This window comes from Somniosus microcephalus, chromosome 4, assembly GCF_052327205.1.
Source record: "Somniosus microcephalus isolate GS21.2 chromosome 4, FLI_Smic_1.0, whole genome shotgun sequence".
Classification (NCBI taxonomy): domain Eukaryota; kingdom Metazoa; phylum Chordata; class Chondrichthyes; order Squaliformes; family Somniosidae; genus Somniosus; species Somniosus microcephalus.
Window position 1 is genome coordinate 58,133,319 of NC_140990.1, and position 24,168 is coordinate 58,157,486.

A 24,168-nucleotide genomic window follows, 5' to 3' on the forward strand; every position below is an offset into this window, starting at 1 on the left:
CCCATTCCCCTTTTTTCTGGTGGATAATGGAGGTGCCACTGTGTGTAATGTGCAGGTCAGTAAGAATTGTCAGCAAGGATTAATCAGCACTTTCTAATTGGAGATGTTAATCAGCGGAACTTTTCAAACATTGAATTGTACCAAAGATTATTAAAGGGTTGAAGTAAAATGTCTAATTTTACTGTAAACAAATTTCTGATGAGAGTCCCTGAATTAAGGGGAAAGATCACAGACAGCGGTTCTTAAAGGGACACTGCAGCCCGGAGAACACAATCAGTTATACATCCAGAATATTAAACTCCAGCCCAGTTATAGGGTTATTAACATCAGCAGAAACAAACCCCAACTGTCAGAATAAATATGATTCAGTCCTGGATGTGATTAACAGCAACAAGAACAGCAGAATCCAACCCCTGCAGTCACATGTGAACTTGCTGGTGTGTCAGCAAGTGGGATGACTGAGTGAATCCCTTCCCACACACGGAGCAGGTGAACGGCCTCGCCCCAGTGTGAACTCGCTGGTGTGTCAGCAGTTTTGATGATTTAGTGAATCCCTTCCCACACAAAGAGCAGGTGAATGGCCTCTCCCCAGTGTGAACTCTCTGGTGTGTCAGCAGGTTGTATGATTTAGTGAATCTCTTCCCACATATACAGCAAGTGAATGGCCTCTCCCCAGTGTGAGTGCGCTGGTGTACAATGAGATTGGATGACAGCTTGAATCTCTTCCCACAGTGAGAGCAACTGAATGGCTTATTGTCAGTGTGAACTCGATGGTGTTGAATCAGTTCCTCAGAGCTTTTAAAACAGTTCGCACAGTGGGAGCAGCTAAAAAGTCTCTTGTCAGTGTGAACTCGCTGGTGTCTCAGCAGGTGAGATGAATTAGTGAGGCCCTTCTCACATACGGAGCAGGTGAACGGCCTCTCCTCAGTGTGATTGCGCCGATGAGTTTCTAGCTGGGACGGGTAATTTAATCCCTTCCCACAGTCGCCACATTTCCACGGTATCTCCGTGGTGCAGGTGTCCTTGTGTCTCTCCAGGTTGGATGATCGGTTGAAGCCTCATCCACACACAGAACACGTGTATGGTTTCTCCCCGCTGTGAATGGTGCGATGTTTTTTCAGGCTGTGTAACTGGTTAAAGCTCTTTCCACAGTCAGTGCACTGGAACACTCTCACTCGGGTGTGTGTGACTCGGTGCTTTTCCAGTCACACAGATGTTTGAAATCTTTTCCCACAGACAGAACTGGCAAATATTTATCCTTCCACATTCAAAGGCCGATGATATTCAGGTCCAGATGAATCAAGTGACTGTCAGATTTTCACCTGATGATTGGTTTGAGTTTCCCATCTGCAAATCCTCCCCTTCTAATACCCTGTAAAAGGAGTTTGCTAAAGTCATCACTGTAAGTGTAGGTTAGAAATTCAGAACAGACAATTCTAGTTTCTATGGAACATTCTTTCCTCTCTTGTTCCCCCAAAGCTGTAAATCCCCATTCCACACACTCTCACTCCTCCCTGTGCTGAAATCCAAACCCATCGCACCATCTGCAACATTTTTCCTTTCAGTCAACTTCTCTCCCTCTCCTGAAGGTGCTGACTCTGGCTGGGTTCAGTTCTACACTCACTGGTTCCCCTCCCTCTCCTCCTCTGAAGGTGCTGACTCTGGCTGGGTCCAGCTCTACATTCACTGGTTCCCCTCCCGCTCCTCCCCTGAAGGTGCGGACTCTGGCTGGGTTCAGTTCTACACTCACTGGTTCCCCTCCCTCTCCTCCCCTGAAGGTGCTGACTCTGGCTGGGTTCAGTTCTGCACTCACTGGTTTCCACCCCCCCCTCCTCCCCTGAAGGTACTGACTCTGGCTGGGTACAGTTGTACACTCACTGGTTCCCCTCTCTCTCCTCCCCTGAAGGTGCTGACTCTGGCTGGTTCCCCTCCCTCTCCTCCCCTGAAGGTGCTGACTCTGGCTGGGTTCAGTTCTACACTCACTGGTTCCTCTCTCTCCTCCCCTGAAGGTGCTGACTCTGGCTGGGTTCAGTTCTACACTCACTGGTTCCCCTCCCTCTCCTCCCCTGAAGGTGCTGACTCTGGCTGGGTTCAGTTCTACACTCACTGGTTCCCCTCCCTCTCCTCCCCTGAAGGTGCTGACTCTGGCTGGGTTCCGTACTACACTCACTGGTTCCCCTCCCTCTCCGCCCCTGAAGGTGCTGACTCTGGCTGGGTTCAGTTCTGCGCTCACTGGTTCCCCTCCCTCTCCTCCCCTGAAGGTGCTGAATCTGAATGGATTCTGTTGTGTCCGTCAGTAGTAAGACACAGACTGCAGGAGAACGGTACAACAGGTGTTTACTCAACGTGGCTCACTCTGGAACTGAACTTTACAGATTACTACTCAGTGCTATATACAGGTGTGGTCACTGCTGGTACTACAGTATACATGATCTGTAAAAAGTAGTTCCCCCCTTAAAGGTATATACATTACAATTCCTCCCCTTTTAGATTAACAGTACCATAACACTCATTTAACAATTAAATATCAAACTAATTACAATTAACACTTTTAACATACAAGGTTAGCTGAAAATAGTCCATTTATATATTCAGTCTTTGGGGAGGCTTTCTGATCCTTTCTGGATAGCGCCTTTCCCGAGTGTCTCACTCTTGGTGCGGAGGCGATTCTGGCAGCCTGTCGTCGGTTGGGTCATCAGCTTCCGATGCTACTGTTTGTGGGGTAGATGCGACCTGTACGTCGGGCTCCTCACCAGGTACGTATGGGCGAGGCATGGGGTTGACTTGTTCCTGTGACTCTAGAATCTGGTCAGCATGGCGTCTCACGATGTTCTCCCCAACGTCCACTGTGTACATTAGTGGGCTCTGCCGTGTGCATATCGTTCCTGGCTGCCATTTTTCTGTTCGGTAGTCGCGGGCCAAGACTGGTTGCCCTACATTGAAGCTCCTTGTTGGCTTCTCATGGATGTGCTGGAATTGCTTACTCTCAACATCTCTTCGTACGTTTGGTCTGAGCAAATCCAGGTGAGATCTTAACCTTTAGTTAAAGAACATCATGGCCGAGGCCTGGTTGGTGGCTGCATGTGTCACATTCCGGTAGGCGAACAGGAAATTGTCCACCTTATGCTGCAGCGGAATGTTGTCATTGTACATAGCCTTTATTGCCTTCTTAAAGGTTTGTATGAACCTCTCAGCCAATCCATTTGTGGCTGGATGATATGGGGCGGATGTGTAATGCCTTACCCCATTCTTCTTCATAATCCTCCGGAACTCTTCGGACACAAACTGTGGTCCGTTATCGGAGCAAATCTGTTCTGGCAAGCCGTTCCTGGCAAAAATGGTCCGTAGGACTGCAAAAGTTTTCTCCGTGGTGGTGGAGGACATTTTGATGACCTCAGGCCATTTTGAGTGCGCATCCACGGCTATTAAAAACATTGAGTCCATGAATGGACCAGCAAAATCAATATGCACCCGTTGCCATGGAGATGAGGGCCACTCCCATGGGTGTAGAGGGGCATGTGGTGGTACATTTTGGACTTTCTAGCATCCTGAGCAGCTCTTGGTCAGGTCCTCAATTTGTTTATCGATTCCCGGCCACCACACATAAGCCCTGGCAAGGCTTTTCATTTTTACCCCTCCCAGATGACCCTCATGAAGCTCATTGAGCACTCTATCCCTTAACTTGGGTGGAATTACCACTCGGGATCCACACATCAAGGTCCCCCAGCACACTGACAGCTGTTCTCTTCTTGTCGAGAATGCTGGCAACAGTGAGTCGCCATGTGCTGGCCATCCCTTCACCGTCAAATCATATACCCGAGACAGTGTCGGGTCATTTTGGGTCTACTTTTCTATACGAGCGTTAGTTACCGGTAGGTATTCAACTATAGTCGAATGAAATATTTCAACAGGATCCACTGCTGGTGCTTCCTCCGCAGTAGGCAGTGGCAGGCGTGATTGCCCATCAGCATTTCCATGCTGTTTCGTGCCTTTATATTCAATCTCATAGTGGTTGCGCCCCTAGAAAGAGTGACCATCTTTGTAGTCGTTGCGCAGTCATCACCGGAACACCCTTCTTCGGATTAAAAATGGAGACAAGAGGCTGGTGGTCAGTCAGCAAGGTGAATTTCTGCCCGTGCAGATAGTGATTGAACTTTTCCACTCCCCACACTAGGCTGAGGGCCTCCCTGTCAATCTGGGCGTAGTTACACTCGGCTGAGGTTAGTGATCGTGACGCAAAGGCTATTGGCCTCTCTGAGCCGTCCAAGAATTTGTGCGACTGCACCGCTCCAATGCCGTAGGGTGACGTATCACACGCCAACCGAATTGGTAGTGCTGGGTTGAAATGGGCCAATACCTCTTTCGATGTGATTAGTGTTTTGCTCTTCTGGAAAGCTCGTTTACATTCGTCACTCCACTTCCATGGCATTCCAGTTTGCAGTAGGGTGTTCAGTGGGTGTAGTATTGTAGACAAATTTGGCAAGAACTTATGGTAGTAGTTTACCAGCCCGAGGAACGACCTCAGTTGTGACACGTTTTCCGGTGCTGGAGCCTTGACTACTGCCTCAATCTTTTCTGGGGACTTATGTAACCCCTCTTTATCAATAACGTGGCCACAATACGAGATCTGTTTTTTAAAAAACTCGCATTTGGGGCGGTTAGCTCGGAGCCCATATTCCTTTAATCTAGCGAGCACCTGCTCCAGGTTGGTGAGGTGATCACTGTCATTTTTGCCCGTGACCAGGATGTCGTCCAAATAACACTGGGTCCCTGGGGTCCCTTGCAGGACTTGTTCCATTGCCCTTTGCCAAATAGCCAGAGCTGATGCTACCCCGAATACCAGCTGGTTGTATTGGTAGAGACCTTTATGGGTGTTGATTGTGAGGTATTTTTTTGATGCTTCTTTTATCTCCATTTGCAGATACGCCTGGGCCAGATCAATCTTAGTGAAGTAATTTTCCAAAACTCCCTGGACTCAGCAAAGGTCCCGGCAGATTGGAAAACTGCTAATGTAACACCCTTATTTAAAAAGGGTAGTAGGCAGAAGGCTGGAAACTATAGACCTGTTACCCTAACATCTGTGGTTGGTAAAATGTTAGAGTCCATTATTAAGGAGACAGTAACGGGACATTTGGATAAACATAATTTAATAGGACAAACTCAGCATGGTTTCATGAAGGGGAAGTCATGTTTGACAAATTTGCTTGAGTTTTTTGAGGAAGTAACATACAGGGTGGATAAAGGGGAACCAGTGGACGTAGTGTATTTAGAGTTCCAAAAGGCATTTGACAAGGTGCCACACAAAAGATTATTGCTCAAGATAAAAAATCACGGGATTGGGGGTAATATTCTGGTGTGGGTGGAGGATTGGCTCTCTAACAGAAAGCAGAGAGTTGGGATAAATGGTTCGTTCTCAGATTGGCAACCAGTAACTAGTGGTGTTCCGCAGGGGTCAGTGCTGGGTCTCCAACTCTTTACAATCTATATTAACGATTTGGAGGAGGGGACCGAGTGTAACATATCAAAGTTTGCAGATGATACAAAGATGGGACGGAAAGTAGTGAGTGAGGAGGACATAAAAAACCTGCAAAGGGACATAGACAGGCTAAGTAAGTGGGCAGAGATTTGGCAGATGGAATACAATACTGGAAAGTGTGAGGTTATGCACTTTAGCAGGAAAAATCATAGAGCAAGTTATTATCTTAATGGCAAGAAACTGGAAAGTACTGTAGTACAAAGGGATCTGGGGGTCCTGGTGCACGAAACTCAAAAAGTTAGTATGCAGGTGCAGCAAGTGATCAAGAAGGCCAATGGAATGTTGGCTTTTATTGCTAGGGGGATGGAATATGAAAACAGGGAGGTATTGCTGCAGTTGTACAAGGTATTGGTGAGACCGCACCTGGAATACTGCATACAGTTTTGGTGTCCATACTTAAGAAAATACATACTTGCTCTCGAGTCAGTACAAAGAAGGTTCACTCGGTTAATCCCAGGGATGAGGGGGTGGTCATATGAGGAGAGGTTGAGTAGATTGGGACTCTACTCATTGGAGTTCAGAAGAATGAGAGGCGATCTTATTGAAACATATAAGATTGTGAAAGGGCTTGATCGGGTGGATGCGGTGAGGATGTTCCCAATGATGGGTGAAACTAGAACTAGGGGGCATAATCTTAGAATAAGGGGCTGCTCTTTCAAAACTGAGATGAGGAGAAACTTCTTCACTCAGAGGGTGGTAGGTTTGTGGAATTTGCTGCCCCAGAAAGCTGTGGAAGCTACATCATTAAATAAATTTAAAACAGAAATAGATAGTTTCCTAGAAGTAAAGGGAATTAAGGGTTACGGGGAGCGGGCAGGAAATTGGACATGAGTCTAGGTTCGGAATGTTCATGGCCCTGTGGGTAGTGGAGTGGGCCCAGGGGCCGTGTAGCCTGGTTCTGCTCCTACTGTGTTCTAATTCTGTGTTAGATTTCAGGAGATGGTTTTATTCCTGTTCCTGGCTGGGGTGGAGATCGCCTTTACAGAAGGTAAATACTGTAAAAATATAGGGACAGAGTGATCTCCTGGAAGAATTTCGATCGCCTAGATGGGTCGGAGAGGAATTTCCCAGATTTTTTTCTCCCAAATTGGCCATTGGGTCTTTTATCTGGTTTTTCGCCTCTCCCAGGAGATCATATGGGTTCGGGTGGATGGAGAGTGATAGAAGATTTGAGGTTAGGATCAGATCAGCCATGATCTTATTGAATGGTTCAGCAGGCTCGAGGGGCCGATTGGCTTACTCCTGCTCCTATTTCTTATGTTCTTATGTTTCCCTCCAGGTAGCGAGGCGAAAATATCTTCAATCTGCGGAAGTGGATATTGCACGGTGTGAAGGACTGGGTTCACTGTTACTTTAAAGTCCCCACAGATGCGAACCTTCCTTGGTTCCCCAAGCGTGCTGCTCAACGACTTTTTCATCACAGGGATGATGGGTGTAGCCCACTCGCTCCAGTCTACCTTGGACAGTACTCCTGAATGTTCCAAACTCTCCAGCTCTGCTTCGACAGCTGGGCGGATCGCATAAGGTACCTGTCTGGCCTTAAAAAATTTTGTGCTTGCGTTTTCTTCCATTTTAATTGTTGCTGTCATGCCTTTTAGTGTTCCGAGTCCTTGCTGGAACACTTCTTGCGTGTCGGTTAGGATCTTTGACAGTCGCCCAGGTGTGACGTCGTCATCCTTTTTGGCAGCCACAGTCAGTGCTTGTATGGAATGCCAATCCAGCTGTATTTTCCGGATCCATTCACGTCCCAGTAATGGTGGTCCTCCATCTTGCAATACATACAGGTCTAGTTTTGGTGTTTCCTTACCGTTATATATAACGGTCACCCTTATTTTTCCTTTGGGGTAGACTTATTGCCCCGTGTACGTCTTCAAAATAATTTTTGTGTCTCTCAAGGGTATGTGTGAGAATAGCCGCTCATAGTCCCATCGGTTTATGACTGTTAGGGCTGATCCTGTGTCCAATTCCATTTTTACCTGGACTCCTGCTATCTTGAGAGTGACCCAAATGGTTCGGTGATCCTCCGTTTTGATCACATTATGTAGTTTCAGACAACTCAGCTCCCTGCTTTCGGAGTCGGTATCACTCTTTTGTTCATCTGAACTATTCTCCGTCACCTTATGTACCTTCTTGTACTTTTCTTTTGGAGATTTCTTATTGCTGGTTTTCTTTCCCGACCTGCAGACTCGTGCTATGTGTCCTACTTTTCCACACTGTCTGCACACTTTGTCTTTGAACCAGCAATCATTGTGGTCGTGTGTTGTTCTGCCGCAGTGATAGCACTTCTCTGTTCTGTATGACATTTTGTTTGTGCCATATTCTTGCGGTCTCTGTTGTATCTCTGCAGCGCCCCATGCTGCTGCTTCATATGATACTGCAATGCTGAAAGCCTTGTCCAGCGTAAGGTCCTTTTCAGATAAAAGCCGTTTCTGGGTTCCTTCACTTTGAAGCCCACACACAAACTTATCCCTTAAGGTATCTGCCAGTCCGTTCCAAACTGGCAGTGTTTCAATAGTTTGCGCAGTTCTGTTAAATATTCAGCATTGCTTTCATCCTTATGCTGGTTCCGTTTGTGAAACTTGAATCTTCCTGCTATCAGCAGCGGTGTGGGGTTTAAATGTTCCTGTAATATCGTCACTATGTCTCCAAAACTCTTCCACTGGCTTCGCTGGGGTTACGAGATTTTGTAATAAGCCATACGTCTTTGCACCCATTAAATTTAACAATACCGGCGCTTTCTTGTCATCTGACACCTCATTTGCCTTGCAGTATACCTCTATTCATTCGACATATGTAGTCCAATCTTCGACTTCATTGTCAAATGTGGTGATACTGCCACTCTTCGGCATTTTGGGTGTGGTTTAAAATGGCTTAAAATGGCGTCTCCCGCGCTTTCCTTCCTCCCCCGCTGCTGCCAACGCCGCTCTCGGCGGTCCTCGTGGCAGTGGCGCACCCTGTAGGATTCACACGCTTCTCCTGCGCCACTGCCAACGCCGCTCTCGGCGGTCCTCGTGGCAATGGCGGCGCCTCGCGGGTTTCTGCGCGTCTCTCTCCCGTCGATGCTGCTCGGCCCTTTGCTGTGCCGCTCGGCCGGGCTCTAGCCCGCCGCTCTCCGGGAAGGGTCTGCGCACTACCTGTTGCCAGCCCGTTTCGCTGGACCACCGTGACTGGAAAGCCAAGCCTGGCTCTCAACAGCCTCCCCCGCAATTCTCGAGTCTCTGCTGGATGACTGGGCGGTTGCCCGTGGTCGATGCCCGTGTCTCTGGCCTTGACCTCCAATCTACTGGTCTCCAGGAACGAATCCCTGGGAGGTGATGCAGAGTTGCAGGTAGGATCGAATTTGCCTCGTCGCCAATGTTGTGTCCGTCAGTAGTAAGACACAGACTGCAGGAGAACAGTACAACAGATTCAGTTCTACACTCACTGGTTCCCCTCCCTCTCCTCCCCTTAAGGTGCTGACTCTGGCTGGGTTCAGTTCTACACTCACTGGTTCCCCACCTTTTGAATTGCTTTGGGCACTTTGTTAAACACACACACAGCAGATGCACATTAATCTGATGGGAGATCACTGACACATGAGCAGCCAGTGGTGTGGAGCCTCCTGAGAGTCCGGCCCCTTTCCATCCAGTATTTCCAGGAGCTGGGGCACAGAGATGTCTAATTCAAATTCGTGATATATTTATTCACACAAACCAAGCCCCAAAATAATGAATAATTTCTCCTTTATTTACAGATGCTCCCTGACCAGTCTCCATTTCTCCTCCATTTACAGACGCTCCCTGACCAGTCACCATTTCTCCTCCATTTACAGACGCTCCCTGACCAGTCTTCATTTCTCCTTCATTTACAGACGCTCCCTGACTAGTCACCATTTCTCCTACATTTACAGACGCTCCCTGACCAGTCTCCATTTCTCCTCCATTTACAGATGCTCCCTGACTCGCTGGGGATTTCCCAGCACTTCCTGGTTGTCCCGGAGTTTGTGTCTTAAACTGGCGGGTAGTTGTGGGGAGGCGGATAATGTTGAGTGTTTTAATAATGGGGCCTGGGGCCGCACTCGGGGTATGAACAGCCCGCGTCCCCCCGGGGTTCATGAACCCGCTCCCTGAGCTCGGGGTTTGAGCAGCCCGCGTCCCCCCGGGGTTCATGAACCCGCTCCCTGAGCTCGGGGTGTGAGCGGCCTGCGTCCCCCCGGGGTTCATGAACCCGCTCCCTGAGCTCGGGGTGTGAGCGGCCTGCGGCCCCCCGGGGTTCATGAACCCGCTCCCTGAGCTCGGGGTGTGAGCGGCCAGCGTCCCCCCGGGGTTCATGAACCCGCTCCCTGAGCTCGGGGTGTGAGCGGCCCGCGGCCCCCCGGGGTTCATGAACCCGCTCCCTGAGCTCGGGGTGTGAGCAGCCCGCGTCCCCCCGGGGTTCATGAACCCGCTCCCTAAGCTTGGGGTGTGAGCGGCCCGCGTCCCCCCGGGGTTCATGAACCTGCTCCCTGAGCTCGGGGTGTGAGCGGCCCGCGGCCCCCCGGGGTTCATGAACCCACTCCCTGAGCTCGGGGTGTGAGTGGCCCACGTCCCCCCGGGGTTCATGAACCCGCTCCCTAAGCTTGGGGTGTGAGCGGCCCGCGTCCCCCCGGGGTTCATGAACCTGCTCCCTGAGCTCGGGGTGTGAGCGGCCCGCGTCCCCCCAGGGTTCATGAACCCGCTCCCTGAGCTCGGGGTGTGAGCGTCCCGCGTCCCCCTGGGGTTCATGAACCCGCTCCCTGAGCTCGGGGTGTGAGCGGCCCGCGTCCCCCCGGGGTTCATGAACCCGCTCCCTGAGCTCTCTCACCTGATGTGTCAGCGGCTGCTGCCAAGGTCCGCGCATGCTCAGCTCACACTGCCCGGGTGATTGACGGGAGCTCCGGACCAATAGGAAGAGCGGGGCGGTGCTGGAGGACCGAGCGGGCGGCGGGTCCTCCAAGCAATCGGAGTGTGTGAGGGGCGGGGCTTGACCTTCAAACCTAAACAACCGTAGGTGAGCTGAGCATGCGCGGACCTTGGCAGTCTGTATCAGGGAATTGGATGCAATATTTCCAAATTCGCTGACGACACTAAACTAGGAGGAGGGGTGGGCTCTGATGAGGATGTCAGGAGGCTACAGTGCGATTTGGACAGGTTGGGGGAATGGGCGGATACGTGGCAGATGCACTATAATGTGGATAAATGCGAGGTTATCCACTTTGGGGGTAAAAACAGGAGGGTAGATTATTATCTAAATGGCAATAGATTGGGAGATGGGGAAGTGCAGAGGGACCTGGGTGTTCTTGTGCACCAGTCACTGAAGGAGAGCATGCAGGTGCAACAGGCGATTAAGAAGGCAAATGGTATGTTGGCCTTCATATCAAGGGGGTTCGAGTATAGGAATAGGGATACCTTACTACAGCTGTACAAGGTGCTGGTGAGACCGCATCTGGAGTATTGTGTACAGTTTTGGTCGCCCCATCTGCGGAAGGATGTTCTTGCCATGGAAAGAGTGCAACGGCGATTCACCAGGCTGATACCTGGAATGGCGGGAATGACCTACGAAGAGAGATTAAATAGTTTGGGCTTGTACTCACTGGAGTTTAGAAGATTGAGAGGGGATCTCATCGAAACATATAAAATTATGGCAGGCCTGGACAGGCTGAATTCAGAGAGAATGTTTCCAATGGCCGGGGAGCACAGAACCAGGGGCCACAGTCTAAAAATAGCGGGCAAATCATTAAAAACAGAGATGAGGAAAAATTTCTTCACTCAAAGAGTGGTGAGCCTGTGGAATTCCCTGCCACAGAGAGCTGTGAAGGCTAATTCAATAAATATTTTCAAGAGAGAATTGGATATATTTCTGAAGGCTAAGGGGATTAAGGGTTACGGAGAAAAGGCGGGGACGGGGTACTGAACTGGTAAGATCAGCTATGATCTCAGACGAAGATCAGCCATGATCTCATTGAATGGCGGAGCAGGCTCGAAGGGCCGAATGGCCTACTCCTGTTCCTATCTCTATGTATTCTATGTAAATGGAGAAATGGAGACTGGTCAGGGATCGTCTGTAAATGGTGGAGAAATGGTGACTGGTCAGGGAGAGCCTGTAAATGGAGAAGTGGTGATTGGTCAGGGAGCGTGTGTAAATGGAGAAGAAATGGTGATAGGTCAAGGGTCGTCTGTAAATCAAGGAGAAATTAATCATTATTTTGGGGCTTGGCTTGTGTGAATAAATATATCACTAATTTCAATTAGACATCTCTGTGCTCCAGCTCCTGTAAATACTGGCTGGAAAGGGGCCTGACTCTCAGGAGGCTCCACACCGCTGGCTGCTCATGTGTCAGTGATCTCCCATCAGATTAATGTGCGTCTGTTGTGTGTGTGTCGAACAAAGTGTCCAAAGCAATTCGAAAGGTGGGGAACCAATGAGTGTAGAACTGAATCCATTCAGATTCAGCACATTCAGGGGAGGAGAGAGAGGGGAACTTGTTAGTGTAGAACGGAACCCAGCCAGATTCAGCACCTTCAGGGGAGGAGAGGGAGGGGAACCAGTGAGTGTAGAACTGAGTCCAGCCAGAGTCAGCACCTTCAGGGGAGGAGACGGAGGGGAACCAGTGAGTGTAGAACTGAGCCCAGCCAGAGTCAGCACCTTCAGGGGAGGAGAGGGAGGGGAACCAGTGAGTGTAGAACTGAACCCAGCCAGAGTCAGCACCTTCAGGGGAGGAGAGGGAGGAGAACCAGTGAGTGTAGAACTGAACCCAGCCAGAGTCAGCACCTTCAGGGGAGGAGAGGGAGGGGAACCAGTGAGTGTAGAACTGAACCCAGCCAGAGTCAGCACCTTTAGAGGAGGAAGAAAACTGGAAGCTGAGGAAAAAATTCGGAGATCGTGCGATGGGCTTTGATTTTAGCACAGCAAGGAGGGAGCGTGTGTGGGACGGGGATTTATAGCTTTCGGGGAACAAGAGAGGAAAGAATGTTCCATAGAAGCTAGAATTGTCTGTTCTGAATTTCTATCCTGTATTTACAGTGATGACTTTTGTAAACTCCTTTTACAGGGTTTTAGAAGGGGAGGATTTGCAGACGGGAAACTCAAACCAAACATCATGTCAAGATCTGACAGAGTCACTCAATTCATCAGGACCTGAATATCATTGTCCTCTGAATGCGGAAGGAGAAATGTTTCTCTGCTCTGTCTGAGGTGAAAGATTTCAAACATCAGTGTGACTGGAAAAGCACCGAGACACACACACCCAAGTGGGAGTGTTCCAGTGCACTGACTGTGGGAAGAGCTTTAACCAGTTACACAGCCTGAAAAAACATCGCCCCATTCACAGTGGGGAGATACCGTACACGTGTTCTGTGTGTGGACGAGGCTTCAACTGATCATCCAACCTGGAGAGACACAAGGACACCCGCACCATGGAGAAACCGTGGAAATGTGGGGACTGTGGGAAGGGATTCATTTACCCATCTGAGCTGGAAAATCATCGGCGCACTCACACCGGGGAGAGGCCGTTCACCTGCTCCGTGTGTGGGAAGGGATTCACTAACTCCTCCAGCCTCACTGCACACCAACTTGTTCACTCTAATAAGAGACCACTTGAATGTGCTGACTGTGAGCAGAGCTTTAAAAGCAGAAAGTATCTGGTGCAACACCAACGCACTCACACTGGGGAGAGGCAGTTTACCTGCCTCGTGTGTGGGAAGGGATTCGCTCAGTCATCCACACTCGCTTTCTCCTTCATTTACAGACGCTCCCTGACCAGACTCCATTTCTCCTTCATTGACAAGACGCTCCCTGACCAGCCACCATTTCTCCTCCATTTACAGACGCACCCTGACCAGTCACAATTTCTGCTCCATTTACTGACGCTCCCTGACCAGTCACCATTTCTCCTTCATTTACAGACGTTCCTGACCAGTCTCCATTTCTCCCCCATTTACAGACACTCCCTGACCAGTCTCGATTTCTCCTTTATTTACAGATGCTCCCTGACCAGTCACCATTTCTCTTTCATTTACAGACGCTCCCTGACCAGTTTCCATTCTCCTTTCATTACAGATGCTCCCTGACCAGTCTCCATTTCTCCTCCATTTACAGACGCTCCCTGACCAGTCACCATTTCTCCTCCATTTACAGACGCTCCCTGACCCACTTCCTGTCTGTCCCGGAGTTTGGCGCTTTGTTGAGATTCGGGCCGGAGTGAAACGTGAACCCGCGGGTGGGGGCGGATAATGTTCACTGCTCTTATAATCGGGCCTGGGGCCGCACTCGGGGTGTGTGAAGCCCGCGTCCCCCCGGGGTTCATTAACCCGCCGCCCTCTGACCTGCTGCAGCCTCACCACCCGCGCATGCTCAGCTCACCTCCAGTTGTTCAGGTTTAAAGGCCAAGCCCCGCCTTTTCCACACTCTGATTGGTTGGAAGACCCACCGCCCGCTCGGCCTTCCAGTCCCGTCCCGCTCTTCCTATTGGTCCGAGCTCCCGTCAATCACCCGGGCAGAGTGAGCTGAGCATGCGTGGGAGTGACCGGACAGGAGAAACCACAACTGAATCGACACAGCAGAGCCGCCCACGGGCCCATTACCATCTCATCTGGCTTCGCATACCTTTTATTGTCTCTGTTGCTTCTTTTGTTCGATCGCAGCTTTGCCTTTGATCTTTTTATTTTGTTTCCAGTTTTGAAGAAGGGTTTCAACCCGAAACGTCAACTCAAATTTCTCTACACGGATGTTGCCTGACCTGCTGAGTTTTTCCAGCATTCTCTGTTGTTATTTTGGATTTCCAGCATCTGCAGTATTTTGCTATCGTACTCGCCAATCCAGAGCCGGCTTGTATCCCTACAATGTAAAAGACTATTATTTTAGGAACAAGTATTTCTGCAAAGGCTTTTAATACAGTTTTTGTTAATTAATTCATGGGATGTGGGCGTCGCTGGCAAGGCAGCATTTATTGCCGATCCCTAATTGCCCTTGAGGTGGTGGTGAGTCACCTTGAACCACAGAGGGCAGTTCAGAGTCAACCGCATTGCTGTGGGTCTGGAGTCACATATAGGCCAGACTGGCTAAGGACAGCAGATTTCCTCCCCTAAAGGACATCAGTGAACCAGATGGGTTTCTACGACAACCCAATAGCTTCATGGTCACCATTACAGATACTAGCTTTTTATTCCAGATTTATTTAATCAACTGAATTTAAATTCTACAGCTGCCATGGTGGGATTCTGAATTCATGTCTCTGGATCATTAATCCAGGCCTCTGGATTACTAGTCTAATAATATTACCACTATGCTACCGTACCCCCACCCAGTTTACACACGCAGATTTTTTAAATTCATTCGTGGGATGTAGGCGTCACTGTCAAGGCCAGCATATGTTGCCAGTCCCCAGTTTCCCATTGAGAAGGTGATGCTGGGCCTTCTTCTTGAACCACTGCAGTCCATGTGGTGAAGGTACTCCCACAATGCTGCCAGGTAAGGAGATCCAGGATTTTCACCCAGTGACGATGAAGGATCGGCGATAGATGTCCAAGTCTGGATAGTGTGTGACTTGGAGTTGAACTTGGAGGTGATGGTGTTCCCCAGCACCTTGTCCTTCAAGGTGGGAGAGGTCGCGGGTTTAGGAGGTTCTGTCAAAGTTCTTGTCGAGTTGCAGATGTATAAAGTCCCTCTCCTTCCCCCACTTTTGCTCCCACCTCTCTCCTCCCATATAGGCGAGAGTCTTGTTTAGACCCATATGGTGGCGGGTTCCCTTCCTTGAGGACATCAGTGAACCAGTTGGGATTTTATGACAATCCGGCAGCTTACACGGTCACGTTTTCTCCTGCTGGCCCCACAAATGACCAGATTCATTGAGCTCAATTTCACAGCCTGCCTTTGTTTTTTTTGTGGGTTCTCTTCTCACGCTCTCTTTTGCCTGTTTTAAATTCATCTTGCAGGGTATGAGGAGTGGAGAATTTGTGGACAGGAAGCTCAAGCCAAACATCACATCACGATCTGACAAAGTCACTCGATTCATCAGGTCCTGAATATCATTGGTATTTGAACATGGACGTAAAATGCACCGTTCACAGCGGGGAGAAACCGTACACATGTTCTGTGTGTGGACGAGGCTTCAGCCGATCATCTAGCCTGTCAAGACACAAGCGCAGTCACACTGGGGAGAAACCGTGGAAATGTGGGGACTGTGGGAAAGGATTCAATTACCCGTCTGAGCTGGAAACTCATTGGTGCAGGCACACCGGGGAAAGGCCGTTCACCTGCTCCGTGTGTGGGAATGGATTCACTCAGTCATCTGCCCTGCTGACACACCAGCGCATTTACACCAAGGAGAAGCTGTTCACCTGCTCTGTGTGTGGAAGGGATTCACTCATTTCTCTGCCCTGCTGGGACACCAACGGGTTCACACTGATGAGAGAGACTTTAAATGCTCCAACTGCGAGAAGAGCTTTAAACGCCCTGAGGCACTGATGGAGCACCAGTACATTCACACCGGTTACACACCGTTCAGCTGCTCTCACTGCGGGAAGAGGTTCGGGCGATCGCGTGACCTGCTGACACACCAGCGAGTTCACACTAGGGAGAGGCCGTTCACCTGCCCCGAATGTGGGAAGGGATTCACTCAGTCATCAAATCTGCTGAAGCACCGGCGAGTTCACACTGACGAGAGACCTTTTAAATGCCTGGACTGCGGGAAGAGCTACAAAAGTTCTGGGGAACTGATGTGCCATCAACGTGTTCACACTGATGAGAGACCGTTCAGGTGCTCTCACTGCGGGACTGGATTCAGGCAGTCATCTGAACTCACTGTCCGCCAGCGAGTTCACACTGGGGAGAGGCCGTTCACCTGCTCCGTGTGTGGGAAGTGTAGGGGGTTTCTCTTGCTTGCTCTGGTCTCCTGCCAGGCTTCTTGCAATAATTACCCGTGAGTGGTTCGACCCACTCGCCCCTATGGTCCTAGACCTTGGACTTAGGTGCAGGGAGCTTAGTGCAGAAAAACTCAATAGACCAGGTTGAATAGCACGAAATGGATGCCTTTATTGAACAGTTTGCAGCATTATAAAATACATGTCATATGCACAGATTAAAGCTACTACAAGCATGCACACATCTATAAACTTAACTCTATAGAAATGGGGAACACACGGCACATCGTAAAAGGGGTAACACATTACAATTACCCTTAACCCCCTCCCCTAGACCTAACTAAGTTTCGATTTGAGGGACTCGGGATCATGCTCACCACTTTACGAATTGCGGAAAAAAAAAGCTTTGCAGCCTTTCGACACAGCTTTCCGTCATCACGTGGGTTTGGAAGCTTCTGGCGCAGTTTGTTTTCCTCTTGGTTCTCCTGCGATGAGCGCTCGCCGATGTGATGTTGACGAACTGGGGTACCGGGCCCTGGGTGTCTTCCTGGGTCGTCGATGATCTCCCGATGACTCTTTATACAGTCATCATTGTCCTTCTGAGAACTGGGGTACCTGGGCCCTGAGTGTCTTCTTCTCCGGCCTGGGTCGTCGATGATCTCCCGACAAAAGTACCTGGGCCTCCCTCGTCGTCTTCCCGTCGTGGCCGGGCCTTGCCTGGCCGAGCTGGCTTCCAAGCTGAAATCTTCTCGTCGTCCTCTCGTCGTGGCCAGGCCTTGCCTGGCCGAACACCGAACACGGTCCGAACCGAAGTGCTGCTTGGTTCCGATGGAGTCTGTCCTGAAGCATACCGATGGAGAACTCACTCATGGACTTTACTTAATCCACAGTTATACCTTTTGGAACATTCTTATCTCCCGCCAAATCATAGTCCTGTCTTTGTAATAATTTTGGCGGGCAGAACTCTCTGCAGGGGTGTTTTGTCTTCATAACGGGAGTCGGTGATAGCTGAACTGGCCTTCCTGGGCCGATAATGTCTTTGCTTTGTTACCGTAACTTGGTTTGTATATTGATCAGTCTGGAGATTGCCCTGGATGGCTGTTAAATGGCTTCTCTTTGTACAGTGTAATGGGCTTAAGCGTTCGTTCAATTGTCCGCCCATTTCTTGGTGGGTCTCATCCTGCCACCCAAATCTGTCCTGTACTTATAATCTAATCAATTATGTATGCTCAGTTCCATGAGTTTCGGCTTCCCGAAACTGGTTTTCGTGGGCTTTTAATGTCCTCAATCCACAAGCCTGTCTGGCTTGCAGTAACAGAAATTCAAATGGTCCCAGAAGCTGGTCACGAGGTCTGGCGGCCATTTTGTGTGCCCTTTTATCAAAGGTTTCTCTGTAAAAGCTTCTTTTGGTCAATAAAGCTGTTTTATTAACCCTAATTTCCTACGTGATTAATTAATGAAAATTTCGCGAATCTTACAGAAGGGATTCACTCAGTCATCCAGCCTTGTGACACACCAGCGAGTTCACACTGGGGAGAGGCCATTCACCTGCTCCGTGTTTGGGAAGGGGTTCATTCAGTCACCACATCTACTGGCTCACCAACTTGCTCACACCAATAAGAGACCTTTTAAATGTTCTGACTGTGGGAAGAGCTTTAAAAGCGCAAAAGATCTGCTGACACACCAATGCACTCACACTGGGGAGAGGCCGTTCACCTGCTCCGTGTGTGGGAAGGGATTTAATCGATCATTCAGCCTACTGACACACCAGCAAGTTCACATGTGACTGCAGGGGTTGGATTCTGCTGTTGTTAAACACTTCCAGGACTGAAACATGTTCATTCTGACAGTTTGTGTTTGTTTCTGCTGATGTCAATAAACCCTGTAATATTCTGGATAAATCAGCTTTGCTTTAAACACATTGTTGTAGTTTTTCATCTTTCCCATCTGGGTGTTTAGCATCACCTGGCTGGAGCTCAGAAAGGACAATCTGGGGGAGGATCGTACGGCAGGAACAGAACTTCAGCCTGGACACAGTCCTTTAGGGCCACACTGAGGGGGGCAAACGGCACTTTGGTCTTTCTCATCTCTTCACTGACAGCAAAGTCACAGTGTGGGTTAATCTCGAGGTGTGTGAGAAACGTGTCCCAGCCGCTCTCTGCCATGGTTCAGAGCTCCTAGGCACGGAACAGAAGGCTCCTTTACAACTGTGTTTAGAGTCAGGAAGAACAACGGTGAATGCTGGAAACGTGCTGTCAAATCAGAGATTGGTGTAAAACTGCGATCTGTTCCTGACTGAAAGTGAAACAGCAGGTTTAAGTTTCCAGTCAAAAAATGACTGTCGTAATTATTCTATGAAGATTTAATGTGTTTGTCTGACAGTCAGTCCTGACTCTAAATAAATCTGTTTAATATAAATTGGTTAAAGTCTGCATTAAAATAGCAGACGGAGGAGTTCACAGGAGCCTGTTAACTGCTGGTACAATTATACAACAGACATTTGATCTCCAGATAAAGAAGGACCTGCAGCGTGTTTCCAGGAATTCCCTGTTTTATTGATGTGTGTGTGTTAGACACCAGGATAACTAAAAATACACGACCCAGAACATCCATGGGGGTGTGATCCCAACAGTTACTCTGGGATCACTCCCGCTGTGGAACTCCACCACTGACCCTGCTGAAGGTTGTAGGCTCAGGGAGTGGGGCCTCCAGGAGTGGACGGTAAGAAAGCTGGGTTTCAGTATCCTGACAAATATATGGCGAGAACCAGAGGAATCCTTACTGACGAACCGTCTGGGGTTTTACCGGCCAGTGTAGGTCTCGGGGTGAATGATGCCTGACTCCCCGACATGTCTTACATTGAACCCAGTTTGTAACAAGATGAATTCAGTTTATAGGAGAATAGGGACAAATATCACCCACAATTGAGGGAGTCAAAAGCAACCATTAGAGAAGTTAAGAGATATTTGGAAAAGAAGATCCTGCACAATTATGGTAATAATAGTAAAAGCTTATCCAGCTATGTCAGGAGTCAGAAGACATAGTTACACAGAGTTACATAGAATTACAGAGTCTACAGCACAGGAACAGGCCATTCGGCCCAACTGGTCAATGCCGGTGTTTCTGCTCCACACGAGTCTCCTCCCACCACTCTTCATCTAACCCTATTAGCATATCCTTCTATTCCTTTCTCCCTCATGGGCTTATCTACCTTCCCCATGAATGTATCTGTGCGATTTGCCTCAACTACTCCTTGTGGTAGCACGTTCCACATTCTGACCTCTCTTTGGGTAAAGAAGTTTCCCCTGAATTCCCCATTGGATTTATTAGAGACTGTGTTATATTTATGACCTGTAGTTTTGGACTCCCCCACAAGTGGAAACATTTTCTCCAGGTCCACCCTCTATAACCTTTTCATCATCTTAAAGACCTCGATCAGGTCACCCATCGGCCTTCTCTTTATTCTAGAGAAAAGAGCCCCAGCCTGTTCAGCCTTTCCTGATAAGTATATCCTCTCAGTTCTAGGATCATCCTTCCAAAGTCTTTTTCCACCTTCTCCAGTGTCTCTATATCCTTTTTATAATATGGAGACCAGAACTGTTCACTGTACGCCAAGTGTGGTCTAACCAAGGTTCGATACAAGTTTAAAATAACTTTTCTGCTTTTTAATTCTATCCCTCTAGAAATGATCCCCAGTCCATTGTTTGCTCCTGTTATGGCCTCATTAACCTGCGTCGCTACTTTTAGTGATTTGTGTATCTGGACCCCGAGATCCCTCTGCTCCTCTACCCCATTTAGACTCTTATTTTCCAAGTAGTTTGTGGCCTCCTTATTATTCCTACCAAAATGCACCACCTATCTTAAAATTAATTTGCTAATTACCCTCCCATTCAGCAAGTTCACTTATGTCTTCTTGCATGTTGTCAGTCTTCCTCAGTATTAACTCTACCTCCCAATTTGGTGTCAAGGACAAATTTTGAAATTATTCTTCTGATTCCCGAGTCCAAATTGTTTCTGTAAATGGTGAACAACAGTGGTCCCAGCACCGATCCCTGTGGAACACCACTTCCCACCTTTTGCTTGTCTGAGTAGCTACTCCCAACCTCTACTCTCTGTTTTCTGTAACCAGCTTGCTATCCATAACAGTTTGTAAGATCAACAAGATGACCCAGGTCAGGCCGTGTGGAGTCATGGGTCAGGCAGCAGAATGGATGGAAAGCTGGCTACAAAACAGAAATCAGAGGGTTGGAGTTAAGGGAAGTTTGTTACGATCTTTCCATCCATTCTGTTGCCTGACCCTTGACTCCACACGGCCTGACCGTGGTCATCTTGTAGACCGTACATACTGCAGACACAGTGCACCAGTGGTGGAGGGGGTGGATATTGAGTCCTGTGGCAGGGGCGCTGATGAAGTGGATTTCTCTGTCCGTGAGTTTTGAGGCATCGCTAGTGGCATTTTTCACCACTTTCCACCTTTAAAAACAACCTTGCTGCCAGTTTATTAAAGCCATTAACAGCCGCTCGGGGGGACACACCAATAAATGAGGCCTTGTTTCCCTCAGAACGACAGGCCTGAACCCGAGTTAGAAAACATTTAGTAATTAAACCAGACTGGGCGGGGCCTGAGGTGCGAGTCAGTAATGGAAAATTGGTGGCCAGCGTACTTCACACCAGGGCTGAGGACCCAGGGACTCAGGTTTCTGTATCATTTATTGATTCATTTAGTTTATTGCCCAATCTCAATCAGACTGGCGGGTCATCTTGCTGTCCGGCGGAGGCGAGGTTCCCCAATGGAGGGCTCTCTACGCGGGGGTCCTTCCCTGCACCATTGGGGATCTGGGGTGGAGACTGTTACAAGGAGCTGTCATGTGCAACAACTTTTAAGCTCCTTTCCAGACTCCAAGGCCAGATGTGGTTTCTGTGGCCTAGAGGAGTCCATGGGCCGTGTATATATTCAGTGTGAGAGGTTGCAGCCCCTGTATAGTTACCTGCAGGGCCTGCTCCTCAACTCTTGGTTACACTTTAGCCCCACGCTCCTAATCTTTGCCCGCCCGGTGTGGAGGGGGGGTGGGTAAGTCGGAGGGTCTTCTCCTGGACCTGCTCTTGGGCCTGGCAAAAACAGCAATTTGTAGGTCCAGGATGGGCGGGGCCCATGGGGGGGTCACTCTGGCTGCCTGCCTCTCTCCCGTGGTCTTGTCCCTGCCTGGGTGGCCCTGGAGAGGGAGCAGGCGGTGTCCACCGGTTCACTTGATACCTTCCTTGACCGGTGGACACCTCGGGTTAAAGAGACGATAATCGATCCTCACAATCACATTGTGATTTAATTATTAATTGTGTGTGTGTCACAAATACATTTCTTCTATGTTGAATAGAAATACAAAAGCTCTACTAGACATGTTAAACTACTAGTTATTTAATCCGGGCTGCAGCTGCTGAAAGGTTGACTGTACTGAGGTTTGTGGCCAGAGCTGGCAGACGTGTTGTTCTGAAGTCTGATGTCTCACACCTGAAGAGTCTGTTTATGTTGTGTTGTAATGACCTTTTTCTGTTGCCTGGTGTCAGAAATAGAAATCAAAGGGAGATGATGCCCCACTCTGTTAATCAACTCTTTGACACATTCCCATTTCTTAATTTACAAAGATCACAACTCCATTAGTGAACAATGGATTGTCAGTCTGCCACTTTTTAGTGAGGCTTGAAAGGATTCGCTGTGAAGCTACACCTGCCCATCTGTCTGTGTGTCACTGTGTTTGGATTGTGTTAGACAACAGTCCGAATATCTCGCCTACATCCATTACAATTTTTGAAATGTTAGATTGTACTTGGAAGAAGTTGAGTTTGAATTTGACAATTCTGAAATTGGGAGCTGTTAATGATTTCTGTTTTTCACATAACTATATAGTGATGTGATCAGTCAAAGCAAATTAAAAGATGGCGCTGCTATTTACTGAACACAACTGAATAATTCTACAAGGATGTTATCACAGTCTTACTCAGTATTAACTACACCCCCCAATTTAGTGTCATCTGCAAATTTTGAAATTGTACTTCTGATTCCCGAGTCCAAATCATTCATGTAAATGGTGAACAACAGTGGTCCCAGCACCGATCCCTGTGGAACACCACTTCCCACCTTCCACCCATCTGAGTAAATACCTTTAACTCATCCCGTTACTATAACTGGACTTGTCTCCCTTCCCATGGCGAGGGGATTGCTGTACCAGATGGGAGGGGCAACATTTGGGGACTCTCGATTCTCCACCAATTCCCATTCCCCTTCTTTCTGGTGGATAATGGAGGTGCCACTGTGTGTAATGTGCAAGTCAGTAAGAATTGTCAACGAGGATTAATCAGCACTTTCTAACTGGAGATGTTAATCAGCGGAACCCTTCAGACACTGAATTATACCAAAGACTAAAATAGGATTGAAGTAAAATGTATAATTTTATTGTGAACGAATTTGTGACGAGAGTCCCTGAATTAAGCGGAAGGATCGCAGACAGCGGTTCTTAAAGGGACACTGCAGTCCCGAGAACACAATCAGCTATATATCCAGAATATTAAACTCCAGCCCATTATAGGGGTTATTAACATCAGCAGAAACAAACCCCAACTGTCAGAATAAACATGGTTCACTCCTGGATGTGATTAACACCAGGAAAAGCAGCAGAATCCAACCTCTGCAATCATTTGTGAACTCGCTGGTGTCTCAGCAGGTGGGATGACCGAGTGAATCCCTTCTCACACACGGGGCAGGTGAATGGCCTCTCCCCGGTGTGAATTCGCTGGTGTGTCAGCAGGTTGGATGAATGAGTGAATCCCTTTCCACACACGGAGCAGGTGAACGGCCTCTCCCCAGTGTGAACTCGCTGGTGTCTCAGCAGCGTGGATGACTGAGCGAAACCCTTCCCACACACAGAACAAGTGAATGGCCTTTCCCCAGTGTGAACTCGCTGGTGTTTCAGCAGCTGGGTTGAATTCGTAAATCCATTTCCACACATGGAGCAGATGAACGGCCTCTCCCCAGTGTGAACTCGCTGGTGTGTCAGCAGAGTGGTTGACTGACTGAATCCCTTCTCACACATGGAGCAGGTGAACGGCCTTTCCCCAGTGTGAACTCGCTGGTGTGCAATAAGGTTGGATGAACACCTGAACCTCTTGCCACAGTGGGAGCAACTAAACGGTCTCTCATCAGTGTGAACTCGCTGGTGTGACTGGAGGCAGAATGACTGAGTGAATCCCTTCCCACACTCGGAGCAGGTGAATGGCCTCTCCCCGGTGTGACTGCGCCTATGATTTTCCAGCTGGGACGGATAATTGAATCCCTTCCCACAGTCCCCACATTTCCACGGTTTCTCCATGGTGCGGGTGTCCTTGTGTCTCTCCAGGTTGGACGATCAGTTGAAGCCTCGTCCACACACACAACACGTGTACGGTTTCTCCCCGCTGTGAATGGTGCGATGTTTTTTCAGGCTGTGTAACTGGTTAAAGCTCTTTCCACAGTCAGTGCACTGGAACACTCTCACTCGGGTGTGTGTGTCTCGGTGCTTTTCCAGTCACACTGATGTTTGAAATCTTTTCCCGCAGACAGAACAGACAAACATTTCTCCTTCCACATTCAGAGGCCGATGATATTCAGGTCCTGATGAATGGAGTGACTCTGTCAGATCTTGATGCGATGTTTGGTTTGAGTTTGCGGTGTGTAAATGCTGCCCTTCTCACTGCCTGTAAAAGGAGTTTACAAAAGCCATCACTGTGAGTCCAGGATAGAAAATG

The 24,168-nt window shown here is 48.8% G+C and overlaps 2 protein-coding genes across 3 annotated transcripts in view; one reads left to right on the forward strand and one right to left on the reverse strand.

Moving 5' to 3' along the window:
- LOC147118978 (uncharacterized) overlaps positions 1-18,412 on the forward strand; it is a 68,415-nt gene extending 50,003 nt beyond the window's left edge. Inside the window, exons 4-6 of one of the 2 annotated variants that reach the window (XM_085984719.1) lie at positions 15,763-15,844; positions 16,012-16,319; positions 18,055-18,412. In XM_085984719.1, coding sequence (XP_085840845.1) covers positions 15,763-15,844; positions 16,012-16,319; positions 18,055-18,178 — 514 coding nt within the window. In that variant the 3' untranslated portion in view covers positions 18,179-18,412. Of the gene's footprint in view, positions 1-15,762; positions 15,845-16,011; positions 16,320-18,013 lie in introns of both variants that reach the window. The other variant, XM_085984718.1, reaches the window with a different exon arrangement.
- The window catches only part of LOC147118979 (uncharacterized), an 89,026-nt gene that overhangs the window by 40,430 nt on the left and 24,428 nt on the right, over positions 1-24,168 (reverse strand). Inside the window, exons 2-3 of the mRNA XM_085984725.1 lie at positions 23,158-24,117; positions 448-918 (exon numbers count right to left, since the gene is read on the reverse strand). Of these exons, the coding sequence (XP_085840851.1) occupies positions 448-918; positions 23,158-23,753 (1,067 nt within the window). The 5' untranslated portion in view covers positions 23,754-24,117. The remainder of the gene's footprint in view (positions 1-447; positions 919-23,157; positions 24,118-24,168) is intronic.